The 27,822-nt window shown below is 39.0% G+C and overlaps 1 protein-coding gene across 1 annotated transcript in view; it reads right to left on the bottom strand.

Annotated features, from left to right (window-relative positions):
• Positions 1-12,739: 12,739 nt before the first annotated feature.
• The window catches only part of LOC109260812 (ceruloplasmin-like), a 29,666-nt gene continuing 14,583 nt past the window's right edge, over positions 12,740-27,822 (bottom strand). Inside the window, exons 12-19 of the mRNA XM_019439261.2 lie at positions 27,541-27,748; positions 26,603-26,736; positions 24,859-24,987; positions 22,902-23,008; positions 21,763-21,964; positions 19,095-19,234; positions 13,600-13,762; positions 12,740-12,898 (exon numbers count right to left, since the gene is read on the bottom strand). Of these exons, the coding sequence (XP_019294806.2) occupies positions 13,604-13,762; positions 19,095-19,234; positions 21,763-21,964; positions 22,902-23,008; positions 24,859-24,987; positions 26,603-26,736; positions 27,541-27,748 (1,079 nt within the window). The 3' untranslated portion in view covers positions 12,740-12,898; positions 13,600-13,603. The remainder of the gene's footprint in view (positions 12,899-13,599; positions 13,763-19,094; positions 19,235-21,762; positions 21,965-22,901; positions 23,009-24,858; positions 24,988-26,602; positions 26,737-27,540; positions 27,749-27,822) is intronic.

Here is a 27,822-nt window from a genome sequence, read left to right as displayed (position 1 = left end):
TAGAAAGTTTGCCAAATTATTCTGCATTACTATATGCAAAATAACTAGCAGAGCATAACAGGGGGTGATAATTCTGTTTTATCATTAAAGAAAGCAGACATAAGTAGATCTGTTTTCAAAGGCAAAGGTTGGTCTTAGTAAATAGGGGTTTATTAGCCTAAGTGAATACAAGTTTATTAACAGAAAATCCTGGTTGTAACACTGCACATTTTTTGTTAATATAATCCTTCAATGCATTTTATGTATTTGTCCCAAGTTATTTATAGAAATAGACTGGCATAGGAGAAAGAACCCTGATGTTTGCATAATTCATTAATTTAATAAGTATTAGTGAGTGAGCCCACTGTGTGCCAGACCCTGTTCCAAGTGCTGCAGATACAGCAGTGAATAAAGCAGACATGAAACCCTACCTTCATCAGCTTATGTTCTGCTTGCAAGAGACTGGTAATGTACAAATGAAGAGAGAAACAGCTAGTATTAGCAACAAGTGCTATGGAAAAAAAAATCAGAGAAGGACAATAGTAAGTACCAGGGAAGACAGCAGGATGAAGATCAAAATCTGATGGCACCATGTCATATCAGGCAAGAAACTTAACCTCAGTTTCCTCACCTGTAAAACCTCAGTCTGGGAGGACTATTGTCCAAATGGTAATTGAAATGATCTACTAAGTTAAGGCATAGAGATACTTCTCCCACCAGCTTATAATAATCTTAACTAATTGCCCTGATACAGAAAACTGAGTTCCAATTCTCGGTATGCCCCAAGACCTCCTTCTAGAGCCACCTTTAACTATTGTGCCCTCATGTCCACTGAGAGGAACACTGGCCAAAATCTGTGCCTTGCAAGATGCTGTTCCTTTTAAACATTGGTGTCCAGAGGGGCTCCTATTCCCAAATGTTCTACTTGGAGGGGACATCATTTAGCAGTTCATACTCCCAAAGGGAGAATGGCACAAAGCCACTGTATGAGCCAATAGCTTTCCGAGCATTTCCTTCTTTCTCATTCTCTACTCCATGCTCAAACTCAGCCCTGAGAGATGGGAGGACAGTGATCAGATCACAGCAATAATCCCTGAAGTCACTTTTTTCAGTAAGTCTACCCCATTCCCACCAAATAAATAAATTAATTAATTAACACACACACACACACACACACACACACACACACACACACACGCAGCTCAGGTAGTACTATGGAGGGCTCCAGAATGTATACTTCTAGCACCACTTATATTGGTGGTGAAATGAAATGGTTAAACAGTAATACTCCTGGCCAGTGGGAGTAAATATTTTATGTTGCAATGCAGAGAAGGTCAGGAAGTCCACATTTCTGTCCTGTTTTGTGACAGTTACCCTTCCCATAAAGCTGCTGAGTGGCAGGAAGTAGGGAGAATGCGCTGAGCCTCAGGACTGTCTAAATAAGCACTGTGGGCTAATAAGCAACCAGCCATTGACAGGGTCATTTAACACTGCAAATCTTATAGTGATTCCAGAGCTGGTACTCAAAAGTGAACTTTGAATAATGCTGCAATTGAGAATTTCTGCACTCCAGAAATGTGTCACAGCAGCACAAACTGGGGTGACACAAGAAGAGCAGAGGGCCCACCAGGAGAGGCTTAGCTGACTTGGAGCATTGCAAGAAAGAAGAGAAGAATCTAGACGGGACCAAGTAGCTTATCCACTTGGCTGTGTCTGTCAGAAGGTTGTTATCTCAGAACCCTGGGGTATATCTTTGTAGTTTGTTATAAATAATCACTGCATACTTAGAGTTACATCGCACAAATTTTAATCATTTTCCACAATTTCTTTCTTCTTTCTTTCTTTCTTTCTTTCTTTCTTTCTTTCCTTCTTTCTTTCTTTGTTGTTGTCTGAAAGATTTCTGGATTGGGTGAGTCTTATGTGCATTTAGCAGTTAAGGTCCTGGGGCTGATAATGGCTAAAATCAAGGAAGCTTTTGTTTTATTTCTGTTCTGGCAAGATTTCCTGCTTATACCCCCCAGATTCTTTTTGGTTGATCCATGAAGCTTTTAACATGATAAATCAGAATTATTGAGAAACAAACTGCCAAGGACAGTCTTTCACTCTGTGACAGCAGGAAACACTCACTATAAAATAGCAGTCTGTTCATGACCAGTCAGACCACCATGATGTTATCTTTTTACAGGAAATTGTGCAACTCTGGAATGTTATCGGCGAGTGGGGTCACATGAAGAACTCTGATAACAAGCCCCCTGACTTGAACTAGTATAGCACCGGCTTGGCTGATCTTCTCCTCTACTGCTCAGTTCATGACTATTTAGGGAGTGTCACATAGATGGGGCTCTGGTTGCTCCATCCCCTTTGGCTGCCCATTAGTGGGTCAAGGTTAGGCTCATCACCTTCTGGCAGGTAGAGGGGTCACAGGCGGGGGAAGAGAAAGCCTAGATTCTAATCCCACAAAAGCCTTGCTGGTGTCGATGTGTACATTACAATGGAGGAGATTTGTTTTTTAATGGCATTATATTTTAATGGCCATTCTTGTTTTCTTACTACCATGAACAATGTAGAAATCAAAGCATATGATTTGTTAGCAATGGAAGAGAACCAAAATAGTAGAATCACTTTGTAATTATTTTTTTAATGTTTATTTACCTGCGAGAGTGAGAGCAAGAGAGAGAGAGTGCACGAGAGTGGGACAGAAAGAGAGAGAGGGAGACACAGAATCTGAAGCAAGCTCCAAGCTCTGAGCTGTCAGCACAGAGCCTGATGTGGGGCTCCAACTCACATACCACAAGATCATGACCTGAGCCGAAGTCCAAGGCTTAACTGACTGAGCCACTCAGGCTCCTCTAGAATTACTTTTATAAAAGATTAAAGAATAACTTATTCACAAGGCTTAATTACATGCAACTTCAAATATGTGACTTTCTTCCTCTCTTGCCATGTTTGACCCCATTCCCTCTTGCTTCTATTCCATGCTGGGGTAATACATTCTGTATAGCTCTTAACACTTTGAAATCTGCCTGGGTCTTAATTTACAAAAGATGATGACAGTCTTTTCCCAACTAGCATGATCCCCCAAAGATGTCAAAGCATCATAAAATATTGAAAATTAAAAACATGATGAAAGCATATTTCTTATTGGAATTATCTGTTTATGTGACTGTCTCCTCAATTAGACTGGGCTTTCTTGGCGGACCAATGACTATGCCTTGTTTTGTGTTGAATCCTAGGCATTTAGCATAATGGTTGACACACAACTTAATAAAAATTGAAAGAATGAATAAATGTTAACTATAATAACAGTCAATAACATTTATTAGATGATGACTGTGTGCCAGCACAGTGCTTTATACATTTTATTTCATTTCATCCTCAAAACAACCAATTAGATAGATATATTAGTTTTTTTATTGCTTCTTTAATGAATCACCACAAACTCAATGGCTTAAAACAACATAAATTTAATATCTTACAGGCCTATATGTCAGAAACCAGATGTCTGTATCATCAGGCTAAAATGAAGGGGTCAGTGGGGCTGCATTCCTTTGTGGAGTCTCTAGGGGAGAACCTTTTCCTAGCCTGCTCCAGTTTTCAGGGGTTGCCCACATTCCTTGTCTCAGAGCCCCCTTCCATTTTCAAAGCCAACAATGGCAGGATGAGTCCTTACATTGCATCACTCCAACCTTCTCTTCTGTCTCCCTCTTCTACTATTAAGGACCCACCTGATAACCTTGAATAATTTCTCTATCTTAAGTTTAGTTGATTAGCAACCTTAATTCACCTTTATCATGTAAAATAACATACTTATAGGTTCCGGGGATTAGGATGAGGACATCTTTGGGAGGCCATTATTTTGCTTACAGTATACCACAAATAGATATTATTATTATTATCTTCATTTTACAGACAAGGAAACTACAGATAAGAGAGATTTTATCCCTTGTTGAAGACCCCATATCTAGCAAGTGGAATAGATGGAATTCAAATATAAGCCTGCCTGACCCAGAGATGCACTGTGATCCTCTGGGCATTAGAGAATGGTTCCAGACTATGGGCTGGGCCTCTCAGTCTCTCTGTGTTGTGGAAGGATTCTGGCCAGGGTTTGGTTGGCAGCTGGCAAATTTAGAACCTTCATTTTGTCAGTTGACAAAAAGATGACTAGATTTAGAGGGCTCACTGATTACAAACAAACTTGGAGAATAAATCAATGTGGTAATGTATTCATTTAAAAGTAAAGGAGGATGTGTATATATTATTATTATTATTATTTTGTAATCTCTGCACTCAACATGGAGCTTGAACTCACCACCCTGAGATCAAGAGTCACATGTTTTACTGACTGACCCAGCCAGGTGGTTCATATATTATTGGGGTTTTTAAATTTTTGTTTATAAGTCTACTTAAAAAATCAAACTATGGGAAAAAAATTTCTTGGTAAGTATAGAATTTGACCAAAAGAGTGTATATTCTTAAGGCATATTCCTTTATTTTTTTCTTTGTTTTTTTTTTTTTTGCACTAACAATATTTCTGTTGAAATAATGAGTACTCATCATTAAAATGAGAGCAGAAAGTTGTGCTGGAGACACATCCCACTGATGCATTCTTAGTCTTTGACTCTTCCTGTTAAGAATGCATGCAGTTGAGGACTTTTCCATTCAACTCCATTCACCAAGTCACACTTCATGTATCCATTAAAATAGAGTTTATTTTACTAGACTATGAGTCCTGTCCATCTCTGAATCTCAAAGTCTAGGATTGTGCTCTTAAGTGAACGAGTAGATGAATTAAGCATTTTTTTTGGTGAATTTCGGGCAACATCTTCAAAAATTAAAGAGTAGTGTAGTTTTGTCAGCAATTCTTTTAAAATTTTCAAACTTGGATGTTTCTTGTGGGAAAGGGAGGGATGGCTATTTGCATCCATATTTCATAGGTTCTCATTGGTTTCAACAACAGAGAGTGAAGTAGTATTATTACTTTTATCCAATGTTATAATAGCATTATTAGCATATTAATTTTTAAAAGTACACTTCTGGGGACACAAGTTAGAGTATTTTGGGGCAAAATGATATGATTGATAAGACTCCAGGTATTTATATATTACTTATGAATTTACAAAGTTAAAAAGTAAAAGGAATGAAAAGTCTGGCTTTGGTTTCAAATCCCATGCTGAACCCTTTTATTTCACCAATTCCTGATTTCAAATATTCTTAGCTATTGTCTAAGGCATGAGCTGTTAGCCAATGCACAAGACATGTCTAGTCCCTACTTCCTGTTCCCTCTAAGGCTACAAAGGCTCTTTCCCAGCCTTAATCAGTTAGGAGTAGCCAGATAACAGGGGTTTGACCAATGACACATTGGAAGAAGTTAGCTGGGTCTCTTCAGAAGACTTTACTTTCCTGATAAAAGGAGATGCTGCAGTCAGTTATTACTCTTTTTTTCTTCTTCTCTGCCTTCAATGTGGATGCAAGATTTAGAGTTGCAGCACCCATCTTGCAACTGCAAGGCAACAGTCATGAGGGAAAGGCCAAGGGCATTAAAGACACTGGCCTTTTATCATCAAGTTGCTAAACCAACCCTAGCAGCCACCTATCTCCTTTCTTAAAATTTTGAAAGAAACACCACTGATAATCCCCTCTTAGCTGGGTCTCCTGTTACTTGCAGCAGAACACATCTCAAATGTTAATATTGCTAGATACAAGGTGAGAGCATGACTCCTCATTCTTGGTTCTGGAAATCTGGTACTTATACATTCTGTAACCTGCCACTTCCAATAATATATGGAGTTGTATTTTAAAGACTGACTCAAATTCTCACCCATACTATGAGAACTTCATTTTTTTGATGTTTGCAGTTTAGTCCTGTCTTCTTTTTTTTTTTTTTTTAATTGAGCTAGACTTCAGTTTGTAGCCACTGTCTTTGTTCCTCTTGACCAAGCCCACTTCTATGTGTTGAAAGCCTTGTTACACCACTGCAGACTCTACTCCAGTGGTACAGCTTACAGAAAGAGGAAGCAGGTGGAACCAAGATGACAGAACAGCATGGAAGTTTTTTTTGCATCTTGCATCTATGAAATACAGCCAGATCAACACTAAACCATCCTGTACACCTAGAAAACTGATTTGAGGATTAACACAACAATCTGCACAACCTGAACCACAGAACTCAACAGGTACATGTCTCAGAGAGGTGAACTTGGGGAGAGAGTAGCTGCAGAGAGCAGGGAGTTGTTTTTGCTTGCAGAGAGAGGACGGAGATGGGGGTGGGGGGAGAGTATGGGACCCTCCCCCACCACCACCAAAAACAGCTGGAGACAAAGTGGAAAAGTGGAAAAAGCCGCAGGGATTGAACTAAAAAGGGAGAAAGGAGAAAGGAGAGGGTTTAAATTCCATTAAGACTCTATGAACAGGGGGAGCGCAGAGTCTGAAACTACAGCTCAATACCTGGCAGTCCTCTGGTGGGAAGGGCGAATCCGCAGGAACAGAGTGGGTCCAGGAGGTTCTCGGGCCACATGGGGAGAAGCAGTTCCCCTGCTGGAAGGACATTTGGTAGAGGTTGTGTGGCCACCTGGTCCCAGCAGACCCCAGAGAACAACCACATTCGCTGGTGCTGGAACAAGGTCATTAGGGGGAAGCCTGGCACCAGATGTGTGTTGTGATTTTCATAATCTCTGAAACACTGCTGCTACATGATCATGTGAATTTTTTCTGTAGTGGGCTGGCACCCAACCACAGTCTCTGGGCATCGGCAACAGCATGGTTCCACCAACGTTCCTGGATGGAGCCAGCACCCGGGCATTGCTCAGTGAGACCCTCCCCCAGAAGGTCTGAGCAGGTCAAAGCCACAGTCCCTCAGAAGTGAGGGGTCGGGAAACAGCCGCATCTGAGATAAAACTCAGGAGAGAGGTGCCACCTGGCAACCTGACAGCTTGGTCACAGATAGTGTAAAAGTGGGAAGTGGACGGAAGCCAGAGACAAAGGACAGGTGCATGATTGCTGGTATGGGAGAGCACACAGTTCCCATACTAGAGACTGGGTAGCTGGGTGACACCACTTTCACCCCTCCCCCACATGCACAAACACACATTCAAGTCCCACAACAATCCACCCCAGTAAGCTAAGCACCACCATTTAGTGGAGTACAGAGCCGTTACACTAAGCTCCGCCCAAGTGGGCCAACCTCGCTCTTCAGGAACACCGAAAATCTCTCTGCCTGCTTAGTTTACAGACTATAAAGTTCTTCATAGTTTGACTTCAAGGGGAAACCAATGTAATTTCAATCGTATTTCAGTCTGTTCACTGGCCCATCTATTCAATTCTCTTTTCTTTTGTTTCTTTTCTTCTTAAATACAGAAAGAAAAAAATTATTTTTATTTTAAATTTTTATTAAAAACATTGTTCTTTATTTTTTCTACTATATTTTTTACCTTGTTGTAAATTTTTCAAATTCTATTTTACTTCCATCATTTCATTTTATTCTATTTCACTGTATTCATTTTCTCAAATTTTCAAACATTTTCCTTCCCCCCCCTTTTTTCTGTAATCTATCAAACTCCTTTCAATAACCAGAACAAAACATACCTAGAATTTAGCATCATTTATTTGATTATTGTGTGTGTGTTGTTTTTAATTTAATTTTATTTTTTTTTACCTCATCAATTCCTTTTCTCCCTTCAAAATGATGAAACGAAGGAATTCACCCTAAAAGAAAGAGCAGGAAAAAATGACAGCCAGGGACTTAATCAACACAGATACAAGAAATATGTCTCAACCAGAATTTAGAATCAAGATAATAAGAATACTAGCTGGGGTTGAAAATAGATTAGAATTCCTCTCTGCAGAGATAAAAGAAGTAAAAACTAGTCAGAATGAAATAATAAGTTCTATAACTGAGCCGCCATCTCAAATGTATGCCAAGGTGGCAAGGATGCATGAGGCAGAACAGCAAAACAGTGATATAGAGGACAAAATTATGGAGAATAATGAAGCAGAAAAAAAGAGGGAAACTGAGGCAAAAGAGCACGATTTAACAATTAGAGAAATCAGTGACTCATTAGAAAGGAACCACATCAGAATCATAGGGGTACCAGAAGATGAAGAGAGACAAAAAGGGGTAGAAAATTTATGTGAGCAAATCATAGCAGAAAACTTTCCTAACCTGGGGAAAGACAAAGACATCAAAATCCAGGAACCACAGAGGACTTCCATAAGATTCAACAAAAACCAACCATCAGCAAGGCATATCATAAGTCAAATTCACAAAAGACTCAGGCAAGGAAAGAATCATGAAAGCAGCAAGGGGGAAAAAGTCTGTAACCTACAAGGGAAGGCAGATCAGGTTAGCAGCAGACCTATCCACAGAAACTTGGCAGGCCAGAAAGGAATGGCAGGATATATTCAATGCGCTGAACTGGAAAAATATGCAGCCAAGAATTCTTTCTCCAACAGGTCTGTCATTCCAAATAGAAGGAGAGATTAAAAGTTTCCCAGACAAATAAAACTGAAAGGAGTTCATGACCACTAAACCAGCCCTGCAAGAAATTTTAAGGGGGACTCTGAAAGGAGAAAACACACACACACACACACACACACACACACACAAAGACCAAAAGCCACAAAGACTAAAAAGGGCCAGGGAACACCACCAGAAACTCCAACTCTACAAGAAACATAACGGCAATAAACTCCTATCTTTCAGTACTGACTCTAAACATCAATGGACTAAATGCTCCAATCAAAAGACAAGGGTAACAGAATGGATAAGAAAACAAGATCCATCTATATGCTGTTTACAAGAGACCCACTTTAGACCTAAAGACACCTTCAGATTGAAAGTAAGGGATGGAGAACCATCTCTCATGCTAATGGTCGACAAAAGAAAGCTGGAGTAGCCATATTTTATCAGACAATCTAGACTTTAAAATAAAGACTGTAACAAGAGATGAAGAAGGACATTATATCATAATTAAGGGGTCTATCCACCAAGAAAACCTAAAAATTGTAAACATTTATGCTCCAAATGTGGCACACCCAAATACATACATCAATTAATCACAAACATAAAGAAATTCATTAATAATAATAACATAATAGGGGACTTCAACACCCTGCTTACAACAATGAACAGATCATCTAAACAGGAAATCAACAAGGAAACAATGGCTTTGAATGACACACTGGACCAGATGAACTTAACAGATATATTCAGATCATTTCATCCTAAAGCAGCAGAATACACATTCTTCTCCAGTGCACATGGAACATTCTCCAGAATAGATCACATACTGGGACACAAATCAGCCCTCAACAGGTACAAAAAGATTGAGATCATACCATGCATATTTTCAGACCACAACACTATGAAACTAGAAAGCAACCACAAGAAAAATTTTAGAAATATAGCAAATAATTGGAGACTAAAGAACAATCTACTAAAGAATGAATGGGCTAACCAAGAAGTTAAAGAGGAAATTAAAAGTACATGGAAGCCAATGAAAATGATAACACCAAAGCCCAAAACCTCTGGGACACAGCAAAGGCAGTCATAGAGGGAAGTATATAGCAATCCAGGCCTTCCTAAAGAAGGAAGAAAGGTCACAGATATACAACCTAACCTTACACCTTAAAGAGCTGGAAAAAGAACAGCAAATAAAACCCCAAACCAGCAGAAGACAGGAAATAATAGATTAGAGCAGAAATCAATGCTATCAAAACAAACAAACAAAAAAACCGAACAAACAAACCCAGAACAGATTAATGAAACCAGGAGCTCGTTCTTTGAAAGAATTAACAAAACTGATAAACCACTAGCCAGTTTGATCAAAAACAGAAAAGAAAGGACCCAAACAAATAAAATCAAGAATGAAAGAGGAAAGATCACAACCAACACAGCAGAAATAAAAATAATAATAAGAGAATACTATGAGCAGTTATATGCCAATAAACGGGCAATCTGGAAGAAATGGACAAATTCCTAGAAACATATACACTACCAAAAATGAAACAGGAAGAAATAGAAAATTTGACAAGACCCATAACCAGTAAAGAAATCGATTAGTAATCAAAAATCTCCCATAAAACAAGAGTCCAGGACCAGATGGCTTTCCAGGGGGAATTCTACTAAATATTTAAGGAAGAGTTAACACCTATTCTCTTGAAGCTGTTCCAAAAAATAGAAATGGAAGGAAAACTTCCAAACTCTTTCTATGAAGCCAACATTACCTTGATTCCAAAACCAGACACAGATCCCACTAAAAAGGAGAACTATAGACCAATTTCCCTGATGAACATGGATGCAAAATCCTCAACAAGATATTAGCCAACTGGCTCCAACAATACATTAAAAAAATCCCACAACCAAGTGGAATTTATACCTGGGATGCAGGGCTGGTTCAATATCCGCAAAAACAATCAATGTGATTCATCACATCAATAAAAGAAAGGACAAGAAACACATGATCCTCTCAATAGATGCAGAGAAAGCATTTAACAAATTACAGCATCCTTTCTTGATAAAAACTTTTAAGAAAGAAGGGGTAAAAGGATCATACCTCAAGATCATAAAAGCCATACATGAAAGACCCAATGCTAATATCATCCTCAATGGGGAAAAACTGAGAGCTTTCCCCCTAACGTCAGGAACAAGACAGGGATATTCACTCTCACCATTGTTATTCAACATAGTATTGGAAGTCTTACCTCAGCAATCAGAAAACACAAAGAAATAAAAGGCATCTAAATCGGCCCGGAGGAGGTCAAACTTTCACCCTTCCCAGATGACATGATACTCTAATATAGAAAATCCAAAAAATACTACCAAAAAGCTACTAGACCTGATCCATGAATTCAGCAAAGTTTCAGGATATAAAATCAATGTACAGAAATTGGTTGCATTTCTATACACCAATAATGAAGCTACAGAAAGAGAAATCAAGGAATCGATCCCATTTACAGTTGCACCAAAACCCATAAAATACCTAGGAATAAATCTAACCAAAGAGGTGGAAAATCTATACACTGAAAACTATAGAAAGCTTATGAAAGAAATTGAAGAAGACACAAAAAAAATGGAAAAATATTCTATGCCCCTGGATAGGAAGAACAAATATTGTTAAAATGCCAATACTACCCAAAGCAATCTACATATTCAATGCAATCCCTATCAAAATAACACCAGCATTCTTCACAGAGCTAGAACAAACAATCCTTAAACTTGTATGGAACGAGAAAAGACCCGAATAGCCAAAACAATCTTGAAAAAGGAAACCAAAGCAGGAGGCATCACAATCCCGGGCTTCAAGCTATACTACAAAGCTGTAATCATCAAGACAATATGGTACTGGCACAAAAACAGACACTCAGATCAGTGGAACAGAATAGAGAACCCAGAAATGGACCCACAAACATATGGCCAACTAATCTTTGACAAAGCAGGAAAGAATATCCAATGGAATAAAGACAATCTTTTCAGCAAGTGGTGCAATTTTCTGAGATATGCAGAAAAATAAACCTGGACCACTTTCTTACACCTTACACAAAAAGAAACTCAAAATGGATGAAAGACCTAAATGGAAGACAGGAAGCCATCAAAATCCTCAAGGAGAAAGCAGGCAAAAACCTCTTTGATCTTGGCGCAGCAACTTCTTACTCAGCACGTCTCTGGAGGCAAGGGAAACAAAAGCAAAAATGAACTACTGGGACCTCATCAAAATAAAAAGCTTCTGCACAGCGAAGGAAACAATCGGCAAAACTAAAAGGCAACTGACAAAATGAGAGAAGATATTTGCAAATGACATATCAGATAAAGGGTTAGTATCCAAAATCTATAAAGAACATATCAAACTCAACACTCAAAAAACAAATAATCCAGTGAAGAAATGGGCAAAAAACAGGAATAGACACTTCTCCAAAGAAGACAACCAGATGGCCAACCGACACATGAGAAAATGCTCCACATCACTCATCATCAGGGAAATACAAATCAACACCACAACGAGATACCACCTCACACCTGTCAGAATGGCTAACATTAACAACTCAGGCAACAACAGATGTTGGCAAGGATGCGGAGAAAGAGGATCTCTTTTGCCCTTCTGGTGGGAATAAAAACTGGAGCAGCCACTCTGGAAAACAGTATAGAGGTTCCTTGAAAAATTAAAACTAGAATTACCCTATGACCCAGCAATTGCTCTATAGGTATTTATCCAAGAGATACAGGTGTGCTGTTTTGAAGGGACACATGCACCCCCATGTTTATAGCAGCACTATCAACAATAGCCAAAGTATGGAAAGAGCCCAAATGTCCATCAATGGATGAATGGATAAAGAAGATGTGGTATGTATATACAATGAAGTATTACTCAGCAATCAAAAAGAATGAAATCTTGCCATTTGCAACTATGTGGGTGGAACTAGAGGGCATTATGCTAAGCAAAATTAGTCAAAGAAAGACAACTATCGTATGACTTCACTCATATGAGGACTTTAAGATACAAACAGATGAACATAAGGGAAGGGAAGCAAAAATAATATAAAAACAGGGAGGGGGACAAAACAGAAGAGACTCTTAAATATGGAGAACAAACAGAGGGTTACTGGAGGGGTTGTGGGAGGGGGGATGGGCTAAATGGGTAAGGGGCATTAAGTAATCTACTCCTGAAATCATTGTTGCACTATATGCTAACTAACTTAGATATAAATTAAAACAAATAAATTAAACACAAATTTAAAAAAAAGAAAGAAAGAGGAAGCAGCTCACATACAAAGTTGGCCAAAAAAATTTATTTCCAGCAGTTTCCCTAGTAGATTGCCATGAAAGTCTTCAATCAGGCCCTTCTAGATTCCTTCATCCCTGGTGTTTCTTCTTCAGCCACTGTAGGTCTGCTCATGGACTTATCTTCATATCAGAAGGATATTTATGCTGTGGAAAAGAATGTTTCATAATGTTCTAAGAAGTAACTGCATTGAAATATTACAATCATTCTATCAAGAGACCAATGGGTAATGGCCTAAGTAACCAAGGAGCTGATGAAAAATCAGAAACAAAGATAATATTTTAATCCTTAAGTTGCTAGTAAAATGTGTTGGAGAAAGGGGAAGATGGTAATGAGAAGAAATAAAGTATCACTGGAATATGAAATAATACATAATCATTATTTAGATTTTTCAGGAGCTGTCGAAAGCCTTCACACTTACACCAAAGTATAGGCTATATATGTATATATAGCCTAATATCAATAACTTTCTTATTTGAAAAATGTATCTTACTGTTGTTAAATGCAATTTTAAGTGATATTGATTATTAGCAAAGTTACATATCTTTACAAGCTCAATAGTCACTTGTGTTTAATTTTCTATACGTTGTGTGTGTTCAAATCCTTATGTGTATATTACATGAATCTGGAAATAGTATATTTAACTCCAGAGTATCTTTAATCAGATCAGAAACAGTTATCTAAATTTGAGAAGAGGATAAAACCAGAATTTCTTGGTCATCTCAAAACAGTAACCTTTGAATGAATGAGTAGCATTTCACATCATGTAAATGTTCAATGGATAAGATATCCTTATATAAACATAGAATTTATTTAAATATGATCGCTTCAAATTAAGTTGGCTTACCTTTTCATCTGATTACAGTGTAGGTGCTTTCCATTCCAGCCTCAATGTGAACACTAACATGGCAATGAAATAACCAGGTGCCAACATCTCTTGGATACATTTTTACAGTCTGATATACTCCAGGAGGAAGGTCATAAACATCAGAGCGATACAGTCCCGCATCCTCAATAAGGAGACAAAACACCATTAAATAACTTATAAAAGAGATTAGTCACTTACACATTTGATCAATTCTAATATACTTTGTTAGATGACAATTGGAAAGCATTAGGTGACATTGCATGTCTCCTCTGAGTTCAATTGAGGGTTTAGAGGAAAAGCAAGTCTGAGAACATTTCAGGGACAGGCCACAGAGAAATATCTCAGTCTGAAGGGACCTCGTGTCATTATCAGTGTCAGATACCTTGTCAGCATTTCCTGCAGAAGAATGCTTTAGATTTCAGACAACATCTGGTCTTACAAATACCAAAAGTTTTCACAGAAATATTTCTAAGGACATTAGTGACATGATGATCATTCCTTGAGGTGTAGCTAATCAGGAAACCTCAGGGCTACAGGAAGGAGAGAAGCTCATCTGCTTTCTGGGGCCAGGGGCTGAAGACTAAGGGCCTTAGTGGCTCTTTTTTCTCCTAAGCAGAGAACCGGATGTTTAGGAGACCACCTCCTCTGTGAGCTACTTTGATTTTGAAAGATAAAGCCCTGGGGCCTGGCCTGGCTGGATTAGGATGGATTTGGAAGAGCCTAGGAAGGAGATGAAGTGCTCTCTACAATGCAATGAGAGGTATTTGAAGGATGGGGGCATGTTGAAGAATGCAGTTCAAGATGGAGTCTGGAATAATTTGAGGAGAGAACAGATGTCACGCAAGTCTGGAGAGGAAGAGTGTGGGGAAAGAAGTCCTGAGGGTGAGAGAAAGAGCTGCAGGGCCAATATTTCTCGATGATGCATAGCAGAGGGATGACTGAAGACAGGGGTGTCTGATGTCACATGGTAAATGTTTTATTGTGGAGTATTGGGGAAAAAAAGAATTCATCTACCTCTAAACTTTCGCTAAGAGCCTATGACCCATAATGGCCTAGTTTTTGTGGTTGTTAAGGGGAGTCAGAGGAAATGGAGATGTGTCCCACTCTGGAGCTGCACAGAGATAAGAAAATACCAGCCACAGGAGGGAGGCGAGAGGCAAGGGAGATGAATGGAAGTAGGGAGTGAGAGTGGGAGGTGACTAGAAACTTAGGCTCTCAAAAGTCCCTGGAGATATTGGAGAATAGAGAGGAAGGAGGCAAAGCTGTTTCCCCCTGGCTGCAAAGTGGGGGCCTGAGTCACTGTTATTTAAGAAGATTAATTTGGCATGGTGACAATATGGGTCACATGGATACATTTCTAAGATGTTAGAAAATGCAGAGAACGATATGAACCAATTTTAACTAAGAATGGACAATGTCCTAGGCACCAGTAAGTGTGCACTATGTACCTGGAGCCCTGGCACCAAGGGAGACCATATTCTTAGGAAACAGGTGACTGACTGGGTGTTCCAAGACCAAGTGAGTAACCCCAGAGGGCTGCTTTGGTATACCCAGGAGTTCCAGGGAGTAAAGCTCAGAGGCTGCATTAAGGCTGGAATAACTAAATTCCACCTCCAGGGAGGGGAAGGCTACATGTGATCATCTGTGATAGGTTTAGGGTGAATGGCTAGAGCTGACAGCAGCTGGTACTAAGCTTTGTGATATTATTACTCTTTTAATAGGATTAGGTAATAGGATTAGTCTCTTTTTTTTTTTAACTCAAGTATAATTAACGTAGGGTGTTATATTAGTTTGAGGTGTACAATACAGTGATTCAACAATTCTCTACATTTCTCAGTGCTCATCATGTAGTCTCAATCTCCTTGATTTCGCTTATCCTCCCAACTATTTCCCCTCTGGCAAACACCAGTTGTTCTCTGTGTTTAAGAGTCTCATTTTTTGTTCGTTTCTTTTTTTTTCCTTTGTTCATTTTGTTTCTTCAATTTAATAGAATTGTTCTGAAAAGAGCAGTTTTGTGAAGCGTATGGATAAGGGACTCTAGGGGCACCTGGGTAGCTCAGTCTTTAAGCATCGGCTCTTGATTTCAAAGCTCAGGTCACGAGCTCACAGTTGTTGGATCAAGCATGGGGCTGGGCTCTGTGCTGACAGCACAGCTTGGGATTCTCTGTCGCGCCCACCCCCCTACTTTGCTCCTCTCCTGTGCACATGCCCTTTCTCAAAATAAATAATAAATAAACTTAAAAGAGTGAGGGACTCTGGAGTGAGAGATGGGGATTCAAGTGAAAGGGCGGGCCTACGCCGGCCAACTCCATCTTGTTCTGTGTCCTTCACCTTGACCACACCTCCTCCCCTTGAGTAACCCCCCCCTCACCTGCCTAACAGGGCTCGGACCCTTCCCCAGCCAATCGGCTGAGGCCACAGCCATTACCTCACCAACTGCCCCTAGGCCCCAATAAAACCTTTGTCCTTTTGAAACTCGCTCTCTCCCTGGTATCTCACCCCTGCGTCGGTGCAGGTAAGGGATTGAGCTCGAGCTAGCTCGAATAAAGGCTCTTTTGCTTTTACATCGGACTCGGCTCCCTAGTGGTCTTTGGGGATCACGAATTCTGGGCATAACACAAGTCCCCCTTCTACCACTTATTGTTTATAGGAAAGTTCTTTACCTTGCTAATCCTTCATTTCATTCCCTTATAAAATGGTGACAAAATAGTCCCTATCTCTGAAGGTTGGATGAGCAATCCATGCAAAGAACTAAGCATAGTATTTGGCACATAAGAAGCACTTAATAAAGGTTAGCTTTAATTATCATTAGAGGAATGTTACCATAAATTGCACTTAATTTGATGCCTTATGGTACGATCATTTGTGTAGAGCTAGCCCCTGAAAGCTAACTCTTTGATTTCCTCTTATCCACACAACACTCGGCATGGTTCTAGAAATGTCAGAGGCATTTGCTGAACTGAACTGATATGAACTGAACATCAGATGTACTGTAAAAAAAAAACTATAGCCAAAGCTTAAATCTCTCTCTTTTGTTCTAATTTTTAAAGTGTCTAACATAAACAGTTATGAATAACAACCCTAATACCTAGGCTTTTCCTTCAAAAATATGGGGAATGTAGATGGAAGTACAGGAAGGTCATGATTGTTGAGCCTGGGTGGTGGGTAAAGGAATTCATTATATTATTCTGTCTACTTTGTCATATAAAATCCCCCAGAATAAAAAAAAAAAAATAGCTTTAAAGCAAAACAAATAGGTTCGAGAGGAATACATTTGTTCATTAAAGGACAGAAAAGAAAGCAGCACACCAATAAAGCTTTGTGCAAATCAAGTCAAGCGCATTCATTCAATTAGTCTAACAGGCCCTGAGCAATAAAGAAACCACAAACATAATACACATCTGGAATCCAGAAAAGCTTTATCTGAAACTTTTATCGATGCCAAAAAATGGACTGTGTTATGCCAAGTGGCTAGACTAAATGTTTCTGGTGTCAAATGCATAATTAGCCCTCAATTGTGCATTAATATTTATCTAAGAGATAAGGATGAAGAGCTAAAGAAAATTCTCCCTAAGCAAATACATGACACTGACTTGGACACTGCAAAGGGGAAGGGTAAAACTCAAAATGTAATAAATTAGAGAAATGGCCAGGCAAAAGTGGTCAGTAAAGAAATAATTGTAAAGAGGATGACTTGTGGGGTGGGAGAAAGCAATTCTGACAGAGATATAAAGAGACTAAGACTACACAAAGTAGAAAAAGATGGAGATAATTGTAAAAAAACAAGTTACCATAAAGTCAATTATCACCTAATTCCACATTTTTATTTTCTTAACAAATGCCGAAGGAATGATAGACGTAGTTACCATTTGTAACTCCCACTGTAAAATTCGATTCCAGCAAGAATCATCAATGAATCCTTCTTAAAGGTACAAGGTGAAATACAGTTGGAGAATAAAATATGTAAAAAAATTCACTTCACAGATTACTTATTAATTACAAGAGGAAGGTGATACTCTTATTTTTTAATGTTTATTTTTGAGACAGAAAGAGAGAAAGACAGAGTGTGAGTGGGGGAGGGGAAGAGAGAGAGGGAGACAGAGAACCCGAAGCAGACTCCAGGCTCTGAGCTGTCAGCGCAGAGCCTGACACAGGGCTCAAACCCATGAACTGTGAGATCATGACCTGAGCTGAGTTCAGATGCTTCACCAACGGAGATACCCATGCCCCAAGATAATACTTTTAAAATGGAGAGAAAGGGTAGGCATCACCATAATAAAGTTATCAAAAAAGCCTCATCAGTGTCAGCACCTATTGACATCATGCACCTCCTGATGTGATGCCCGGGAAGCACATAATATCACATACGCAGTGTCCATGTCTAGAATGTTTAACATGGATCCAATTATGAGGAAACCCTCAGACCAAGGTAGAAAATGGGACATTTTATAAAACTGGCCTGGACCCTCCAAAAATGAAATGGCATGAAGGATTGAGAAAAAAAAATAAAAGTCTCTTCTTTTAGGAAAGATAAGACAATGACAACCAAATGCTATGTATAAATAATTAGATCCTGGTTTAAAAAAAAAAGTTATAAAGGCCATATTGGGGACTATTGGGGATATTTGAATGGACCATATGTTAGCTTATATTACTGAATTAATGTTAACATTGGAGGCGTGATAGTGTTATTGTGGTGGGGCAGAGATTCTCCTTAGTATTAGGACGCATATGGCTTTAGTATTTAGGGGTGAAGAGTCGTGATGTTTGCAATTTACCTTAGTGAAGGAATGATAGATGTAGAAAGTTACCATTTGTAACTCCCACTGTAAAATTTGATTCCAGCAAGAATCATCGATGAATCCTTCTTAAAGCTACAAGGTGAAATATGGTTGGAGAATAAAATATGTAAAAAAAAAAAAAAGTCACTTCACACATTACTTATTAATTACAAGAGGAAAGTGATACTTTTATTTTTTAATGTTTATTTTTGAGAGAGAAAGAGAGAAAGACAGAGTGTGAGTGGGGGAGGGGAAGAGAGAGAGGGAAACAGAATCTGAAGCAAGCTCTGAAGTTTGGTTCAGAAAACTAAGAGAGAGAGAGAAAATGTGATAAGATGTGTATGAGTGTTCAAAGTGTTTTTCTTTTATGTTACTGAGGGTTTGAAAAAAAAGTTGGGATATAAAGGGTGAAACTAAAGGTGATTATAGAAGTCTTATTTATCTAACAAGTGACACCAGATTAGAGTAATAAAGGCACGTCATGCATTCACAAGCATTTATTGAGTGTTCGTAGGGCACAAAGAGCTGAATGTATAATTATTTACATGCACCTGATATAGTATAGATTGTAGATATTGAATTTCAGTTCTGGCTTAGTCATTTCCTTTCTAGTCCTATTATCCTGCCATGCTGCCCCAATGACTACTTTACCAGACACCACAATAATTAAACGAAGCTGTCCAGGATTCTTACCGTGTATTCAAAGCTGTGGCCATGAAAGTGAACCGTGTGCAGGTCAAATTCACTCCCCATGCCAATCAGATACCAGTTCACTTCATCCCCAACATGGAACGTCAGACCTTGGTTGTTTCCATACATTCTTCCATTAATTGCTGTGGAGGGACACAATTTATTATATTCAACAAAGGTTTTAAATAATGTAGGCTTCTTTTAAAAACACCTCATAGAAGTATCACGGATGTTTTCAGAGGCCATGAGGATTTTAAAGTCAGCCTAAGGAAGCTGTTAAATGTGACCAAGCCATCCATTCATGGATAAGTCTAACTCTAGAGTTTTCCTTGCCTGAAGAAATGAGGCATTGACTTTGCTTTAACATAATTAGGTTGAACTAGAATATTTCACAACTAAGAATACTTGAATTGATGGATACTTAAAGATGTCTACATATTTAAAGTATATTTAAGATGATCACAAGATGCTTTGAAGTTGAGTGTGTTCCTCTTTAACTGCTCCAAGTCAGACTTTTGTGATCTGTCACTGGTATGACTAGAATGTCCATTGACTGAGGTCCAGGCCTTTCATCTTTCCCTCTGTCTAATCCTCTATAGGTGTGGTTTCCAAAGGGTAATAGGAAGAAAATATTGATTTAGTTATATGTGTTTTATAAATATATCCTCCTTTTTTACCCTTCTATTTTGTGTTCATCTTTTGAAATGCCAAAAATGCATTAATACAAAGGTACAAATACATAATTTATAACCATATATCTATGGAGGTTGGGTTCTAATCCTTTTAGCTGATGGAGGGATATTCTAGAAACAACTAGGAGACTCTGCTTTAGACAGTGCTTCTCAGACTTTAATGTGTATGTGGCCTGGCCTATCTTGTTGAAATTCAGATTATGATTTACTAGGTCTGTTTAGCTTGAAATTCTGCATTTCTAACAAGCTCCCAAGTGATGCTGATGCTGCTATTCCATGGACTATACCTGGAACACACACTCCTAGCTGACTGCCAGAGCTGTCCCTGTGGTACACAACTATTTCTGTTGTTCCCTCACTCAGTGCCCTTGCTGCCTTTAGCACAGTGGTTCTTAAGAGGATTTTGTCCTGCAGGGAACATTTGGCAATGCCTGGGGACATTTTGTGTCGCACAACTTGCAGGAAGGTGTTACTGGCTTCCCAGGGGCAAAGGGTATGGATGCTGCTAAACATCTCACGATACACAGGAGAGCACCCCCAATAGTTATCAGACCGAAAATATGAATAGTGGCAAGCTTGAGAAACCCCAGTTTAGATGGAGTCTAAATTCTTAACAGGCTATTCAAGGTCTTGCACAATCCTGTTGGCTTTCTCTTTTCTTTCTTTCTTAGTTCCTATTCTTCCATCTACATGGAATGTCATTCCCCTGCCTTTCTACTCAACAGACTCCCATGCATCTTTAAATACTCAACTAGAAAGTCCCCTCCCTTTCATGAAGCCTTTCTTCCAAATTGGAATTTAAAACACAGCACTGTGTTTATATTTCTGTTTCAGCATCCCCCCAAGGTCAGCCTTGCGTTGTAACAATGCACAAGTCTGCTGCCCCTGTGCTGTGAACGACTTGAGAGAAGATGCCTCATCTTATGGGCCTTTGTATCTCCTTAGCACTCAGTAGGGAACTCCAAGCCCTCTATGAGGCTTATTAAATGATTATGGGTAGCAAGGATGCAGTCCTTGGGTTAATTTTAAATTTTCTATATATGTTTGGGGTCGGGGGGATGAAGAAATTGAAAAAGATCACATTTGGGTTTGCCTTACTTAAAGATCCCTTATCTAGTCGTACCCCCTAGTTTCCTCAGGTGGAAGGACTGGGACCAGAAGTCTGAGTATGACTGTGATTGAGATTGTGTATGTGCTTTTTATTTGAATAATTGTCTCATTACTATGATTCTAGATGGGAGGGAAGACATAAACTGGACATGCCTAATCATAACCAAACTATAGAAGAATTTTGGTTGATGAGCGTGGGGTGTTTGAAAGTTCTCCCTGGTGGGAAAATCAGGTGGGGCCATGTGCTCTCCAGTGTGCCTCAAGCCCCACCTCTACCTGTGTTCATCCCAGTAAAATACTTAGAAATGTGGGTAGTAAAGCCCTTCAGAAATTATAACTGGTATTCTTGGTTTTACATCACCCACCCACATGGCTCCAGAGGCACTGGAATTTACCACACTGTTAAGTCTACAGCCCTTAGGCCAGATCCAGCCCACTCACTGCCTGTTTTTCTATGGCCCATGAGTAATAGGTTTAAAGTTCTAAATGGTTGAAAACAAAAACAAAAAAGAGTATTTCCTGACATGGGAAAATTATATGAAATACAAATTTCAGTGTCCTTAAATGAAGTTTTGTTGGCTCATAGCCACATCCATTTATTGACATCCTGTCTACGGGTAACTCTGTGCTCCATGGCAGAGTAGAAAATAGCTTATGGTAGAGACTGTACAGTTTCCAAGCTTAAATTCTTTACTATCTGGCCATTTCTGAAAAATAGTTTGCCAACCCCTGGTCCACATGATCTGCACAACAGCTCTACGTGACTATCTTCTCTGAGGTGCTGAGTTTGACAAATGTGAACCTTCATTTGTTCCTTTGTGGAAAACAACCTATGGACCACAGATGATGAGTCAGTGAGTGGACATTACCGTGCATTTGGTTGCTGAGGTAAAAAGTTTCATCATTCCTGTCCACTTTGTTTGGTTCTGAAGAATAGGTATTGATGTTTTCTTCAAAGTACCAGGATCTGTTCTCGTCAAAAATCATGAAGTGGAGAACACGGTGAACTAAGGTGGCATTGGCGTTTTTGCGACATACTATCAAAGGACCTACCAGTCCACTGTTAAGATCCTGAAGAGGGAAAGCAAGATTATTAACTGTGCCCAGAACTAAAAACTTCCCCCAACCAGTGAAACAAGTAGAATCAAAGGTTAGTTCTAGTGAGGTCAGATGCTGAGTTTTTAGTTATTAGGATTCTAAGCCTGAGAGTAAAGAGTAAAATGTTTGACATGTTAAATCCTTGATTAAGGAAAAATTATCATCCCACTCATTCGAGTTGAAGTCTAAAGAGAATAGCTAACTCCTAAAAGGGATTTCAGACACATTCCTCAGTGGATTTAGCTCTATTTTTGAAATTTTAATTAAAAAAAAACAAAACCCAGAGCTTTGATTTTAATTAGAATTTCTTGGCATTGGAGTTGGTTGGCAGTATAAAGGTCTTAGATCCTTTCTCCTGTGATGCCTCTGCCCCCACAGCTGCTTTCAGCTGGGAGCCTTGGTTTGTTTATACTCATTTTGGTTTTGGGTTGAATGTCTGCATAGATTCTTGTGCAAGGCAGAGAGAGGGCCAAAATAACTAAAAGTTTGGAGAGGAAACTTTTGTTGTTGTTGTTAAATGCAAATAAACTGAACTCCAGAGTTGATGGTTTTAAAAATATATATATGTGTATGTGTCTATTTCTCATTAAATCAGAGAATTTTAAATTCCATACTTTGTCTTCTGTAATCCAAATCCTAGCCAATGAAACAAAGAGGAGGATATTATTATATTTTCAGCTCACAGTGGCATTTCGGAAAGTATCACGAATCTAAGTAATCATAATGCAATGATTTTGCTCGTGAAAAATGCAAACCTATGTAGAATAAAAGCTGAGCAGCATTTAGGTTACTTAAAAAGAAAGATTACAAAGAACTAATGTTTTTTTTAACACAATTAAATTCCTTCTTTCTTCCATTATAATTTCTAAGAGGAGATAGGAGGAAAAGCACGACCTGATTTAAAGTTTACCTTAACCACATCCACAGTTGAATAGTAAAACCAAGGTATGCACTCAAAGTCTTCTGAGGCAGGACCAGCTCTTTCAGGAATCTGCCAAATGTATGTTTGGATCTCTCCTAAAACAGACAAATACGGTGTATATAAACAGAATCTTTTAAAGCATATGTTTTTATGGGAACCCAGATAATGAGCAAACCCTAAAGCCATACAAATATTAGGCAGTGTAGTCCTAGTTTTCTGCTCCTGGATTTACTGTTTTTTTTGGTCTTAGCCAATGTGTTTACACTTTCTGAGCTTCTGTTTTCTCATGCACATAAAATGGGAATTTAGGGATTAGACAAGATGGTGCAAAATGAAGCCACTGGTGTTGCATTACTTGGGCCACAGGGTGAAGTTGATGTAACCATCACTGCTAGCCATTACGTTCTCAGGGTTACTGAAGCAAAACCTTATAGTGATTTTGTCATTGAAAAACGGCAGTCATTAAATATCTAACTCATTCATTCTGCAAATATTTACTACAGTGAAGATAACTCGGGGTTTGAAATGTGACGAACTTGTTTTGAATTCCAGCTCTGATCCTTCCAATTTATAGATCAAATGTGGCTCTTCCCTGCTCCCAAAGCATTTGCATTAGACCTACTGACTCTGAATCCTATATTCTTGCCTATTTCAGCAAAGTTCTTTTGGACCTCTCTTCCCACCCCTGCCCCTTGTTGAATGATCTTGCATCTGCCACTTCCAGAGGCTTAAATTAATTTTCCCAAGCACATCCACTCCTATCCCTAGCCTCCCTGCTTCCAAATTGTTAACAATCAATCTACTTAGTACCAACCCTCCCCTTCCAAAGCACCACACAGTGCCTGGGCACAGCAGGTACTCATAAGTGTTTGTGGAAAGTAGGTAATGTGATCCTTCTCTGACTAATGAGAAGAGTGCTGACTTGCGAACTCCCTTAATAGGAGATTCATGTTGACACCAGTATGGGATCATCTCTTTTTTAAAATCAAAAGGGAATATTCCACCTCCCATCAAAATCTGTCTTTCATCCCTCTGTCCCACATGTCTTCCCTTTCTGAATTTGGCTCTTTAGGTGATACCTTCAATTCCCAGAATTACTTGTTCTGGTGGGCAAATATGGTAGACGCTCCAGATGCCCCACTCAGATCCCCTTTAAGAATGAAGGAACGTTTGCTCCATAGGCTGTCTACCCCCTTCAGGATAGCCTTGGGGGAAGAGAGCCACCTCACCCAACCTTGCATGCAATGACAGATGCAGGGACAGAAAGGCCCAGTTTTCTCACCCTACCTCAGGACAGCTGAATGCCACCCTATCTTCAGAACTTCTGGGTTGGCTGTGATTTCTTTTGAAGCTGCATCTCTGCCTAACCTCTCCCCCTACCCAATTCTGTTTCCTTCTCTTTCTCTCCATTGCCTTTGATCCCAAGAGCACTATCTGAACACAAATTTTCATTTCAGAGTCTACTCCTTGGGCATTTATATTAAAAAGCATTTGTTTTTGTATGAGGCATGTGGAATGGCATGCTGTATAGTGATGATGCCATAGAAACGTTAGCACATGAGGTTCATTACTTCCTCTTAGTGGTTCAATTCTCTCCCCTGCCCCCTCCTTCACACACTACATCTTATATTCAACTCCTACTTTAGCACTTGAATTGGAGAGGTGGAGCATAGAAAGAGAATACCTGGCAGCTAGACTGGTGGAGAGCTGGGAAGGAAGGTGGTTCTAGGACAGAATTGTGTAAACTGGGGAGTTTTGCCCATGGCACCCATCCTGGAAGCCAACTCAAGACTTGTGAAAGGAACTTGCTCCTAAACTCTTTTAGAATCTTGTTACTAGTTCACTGGTCTCTCTCATCTAGAACTACACCAGTATTTAAGAAAGAACATTAGCATATAGTCCTGCATAAAAGCTTTGAAACTGTTCTTTCTCCCAAAGCAGTTACCTGGCTGTGTTGGAACAACAGTGGAATAGTTTGTTTTCACTCCATGAGCATGAATTGAATATGGTCTTGAGGCTTCATTTTTAAAGATAATTCGGAGTTTTTGACCAGGAGTGAGAAATATTATAGGACCTAGGGAATATAAAAAGGAAAATGTTATAATGTTACAATAAATTGTTATTTATTTTAAATTATGAGTCATCTGTCCCCTTAAGTATTTATACAGTGACTTATTTTTATCCTTTTTCCTTAACACGCAGCCAAATAAAACACACTTTCAACAAACGGATCATTGCTGATTTATGAAACATGTTTTTGCCTGGAAAATTTAAGTCTCTAGAAAACTTATTTTGGTGAGCATCAGTTAATGCCTACAAAAACACACAATTTAGAAGTGAAATCTTTTATATTCTTTCTTGACCAACCTTATCATTGAAACCTTTTATTCTTTCCCCCTTTAGTGGAGAATTAGGAGGAGCTGGAAGGCCTTTTTATTGACCAAGGGTGATTTTTTTTCTCACAGACTGAAGATCCCTTCATTGTACTCTCTCTCCCTTCCATCCAGGTCAAGAACTGGAGGTAAAAAATTTCTTTTAAATCTTCTTTCTATTTAGAGCAGATTATATCAGTGACTAAAAATTCTGGTTTTGAGATGAACTAAGCAGTAAGAATTCTCTTCAAACTTGTGCTATAATTACTGAATCAGAGCCCTGAAGATACCTGGTGGACACTAGATGGTACCTAGGGACATCCTTTCTTTGTCCCCATGGCCATCCCACTTTCTCAAACACTATGCTTGTTTTCTCTTTTCCATAAAGTTTTTTCCTTTTTTGTATAAATAATAATGGAATCTAGAGGGTCACATTATGTTATTTATCTTGATGCACTCAGCCAGAATCCTAGTGAAAACTAACGACCTGCTATTACTAAAGATAGGAGCCCACCCAATAGCAGTAGGAACTGGATAGCATAGACCTCTTTCTTGGGGTCACAAAGAGGGAAGTTCATGAGGCCAATGAGGAGCCAAGAACAGTAATAGTTTCTATAACTGCATGTAAATCCATCTTCTCAGGGTCCCACACCAGAAAATAGCCTCCAATAGACAGTCACACAGATATCAAGACCCAAATAAAATTTGGGCATATGGAAATGCCATGTGACTTTTGGAAATACTGTGCAACATATGGAAATGTCTTTGGACATATGAAAACATCATGTGACCTCTGGAAATGCTGTGTGACTTTGGGAGATATTACATGTACATGCATTGGGATGACTTATAATTTCCTTAGCTTACCTGTCAAGGGTAGAAGAAAGGGCTGTAATTTTCCTCACTCTTGGACAGAAGATGAAACTAAATATTAACACTTCAAGTGTTTAAGTTAAACACTTAAACAAAGAGGTCCCTTCCTCACTATTGTAGGGCTTCTGGGCTTCAGTTTAGTATCAGTGAAATGATCCCTAATGCTACTTATAAGGTCTCTCTAGAATTCTTGGGTTCTCAGGGTAAGAAGTCAGGTAATCTGAAACTGACCACATTAATTTTCTATGGGTCTCTTCATTTTCTGTGAAACAGCACTTGAATCAATTTGCTTGATTAAAAAACTGCCTATCAACAAATTAAAGTTTGAATTATAGGCACTTTCCTCTGTAATGGTGGAGGTTGACAATATCCTCACATTTGCAACAGTCTCTAGTGGCTGAAGACAAGAAGAAAAACCTGAAGACCAATCTTATGTGTCAATACCTAGTATATCCAGATGTTTTTCATCTTCACTTCTTTTTGTTTGATTCGTAAATGTGATATCATCATACTGACGGTATATGACTTTCTTGTATTTGGACCCAAGATATATTTTATCCAAATATATGTTTGTTTTGCTTTATGGAAATAGAAACAAAAACAAAAAACACACAAAGCTAGTTAATTTAACCATTAAATTAGACAAATTCTCATGTGGAAGGACTCCTTATTGAAATAGCACAACTGATTAATGTCTAGAGGCTACTTTATCATGGAAAGTAATTCTCCTTAAAAAAAAAAAAATTACCTCTGGTAAGGTTGTTGGTTATTCACTCTGTACTTCAAAAGATATTTTCAGGATGAAATTTTAGTTTTGATAAATGAATAAATAGTGTAAGTGAAAGTCAGAGAAAGAAATCAAATTTTACACACACACACACACACACACACACACACATACAAAATGAGAGTCTTCAGTTTGAGGTTCCCAAAAGAAGAGAGATTGACAGAAACAAATGAAGACAAAAAGAAAATCTGCCAAAGGTTAAATGTAGTTGAAGTTACGTTTATGACACCTCAATGTGGTGAGACTGGATGGTAACACGCCTGAGGAAGATTGGAAGCAAGAAGTTGAAAGAAAGACAGGAAGAAACAGAGCATAGAAAGAAGTAAGTGATGCAGATATTTAGGAGGACTTGAAGCCACTTATAATTGAAGGAATGACACACGGATAGTCTGTGAAGTTATTTGCAGTGGAACACATCCTAAGCACATGCATGCCTCACACATACCACGCACACACGCCTGTCACACACATGCACGCCATACGCGCAAGGCACACCAGACAAACACACAATGCACGCACACACACGTACATGTGTGAGACAGAAAAAGTAAGGTTGGGGGACTCCAGAATGAACCCTTCCGGGTTCGGGCCATACTTCTCTCCTTGTAAATGCTGCAGTTGTTTCTCCCACTTCCTGCTGGGAGAATAATCCCACTCGGTTTCCTCAGCTGCGATATAAATGGTTTTCTCTTCCTCATACTGTGTTTGATCAGGGTTTGCCTCCGAACACTGCCTCACGTGGTATTTATGTTTCATGCCTCCTAGATAGTGCTCTGTTGTCATGCAAACCACATTAAAAGTTCCTAGAGGCAAGTAAGAAATGAGTGGGTAAAGCTCTGGGTTCAGATTTCTCTGTGAAGTCATCTATAGGATATAG

This window comes from Panthera pardus, unplaced genomic scaffold, assembly GCF_024362965.1.
Source record: "Panthera pardus isolate Hobbes unplaced genomic scaffold, ASM2436296v1 HiC_scaffold_16, whole genome shotgun sequence".
Taxonomy (NCBI): domain Eukaryota; kingdom Metazoa; phylum Chordata; class Mammalia; order Carnivora; family Felidae; genus Panthera; species Panthera pardus.
The sequence above is the reverse complement of the archived record's forward strand: the minus strand, read 5'-3'. Positions and strand labels throughout refer to the sequence as shown.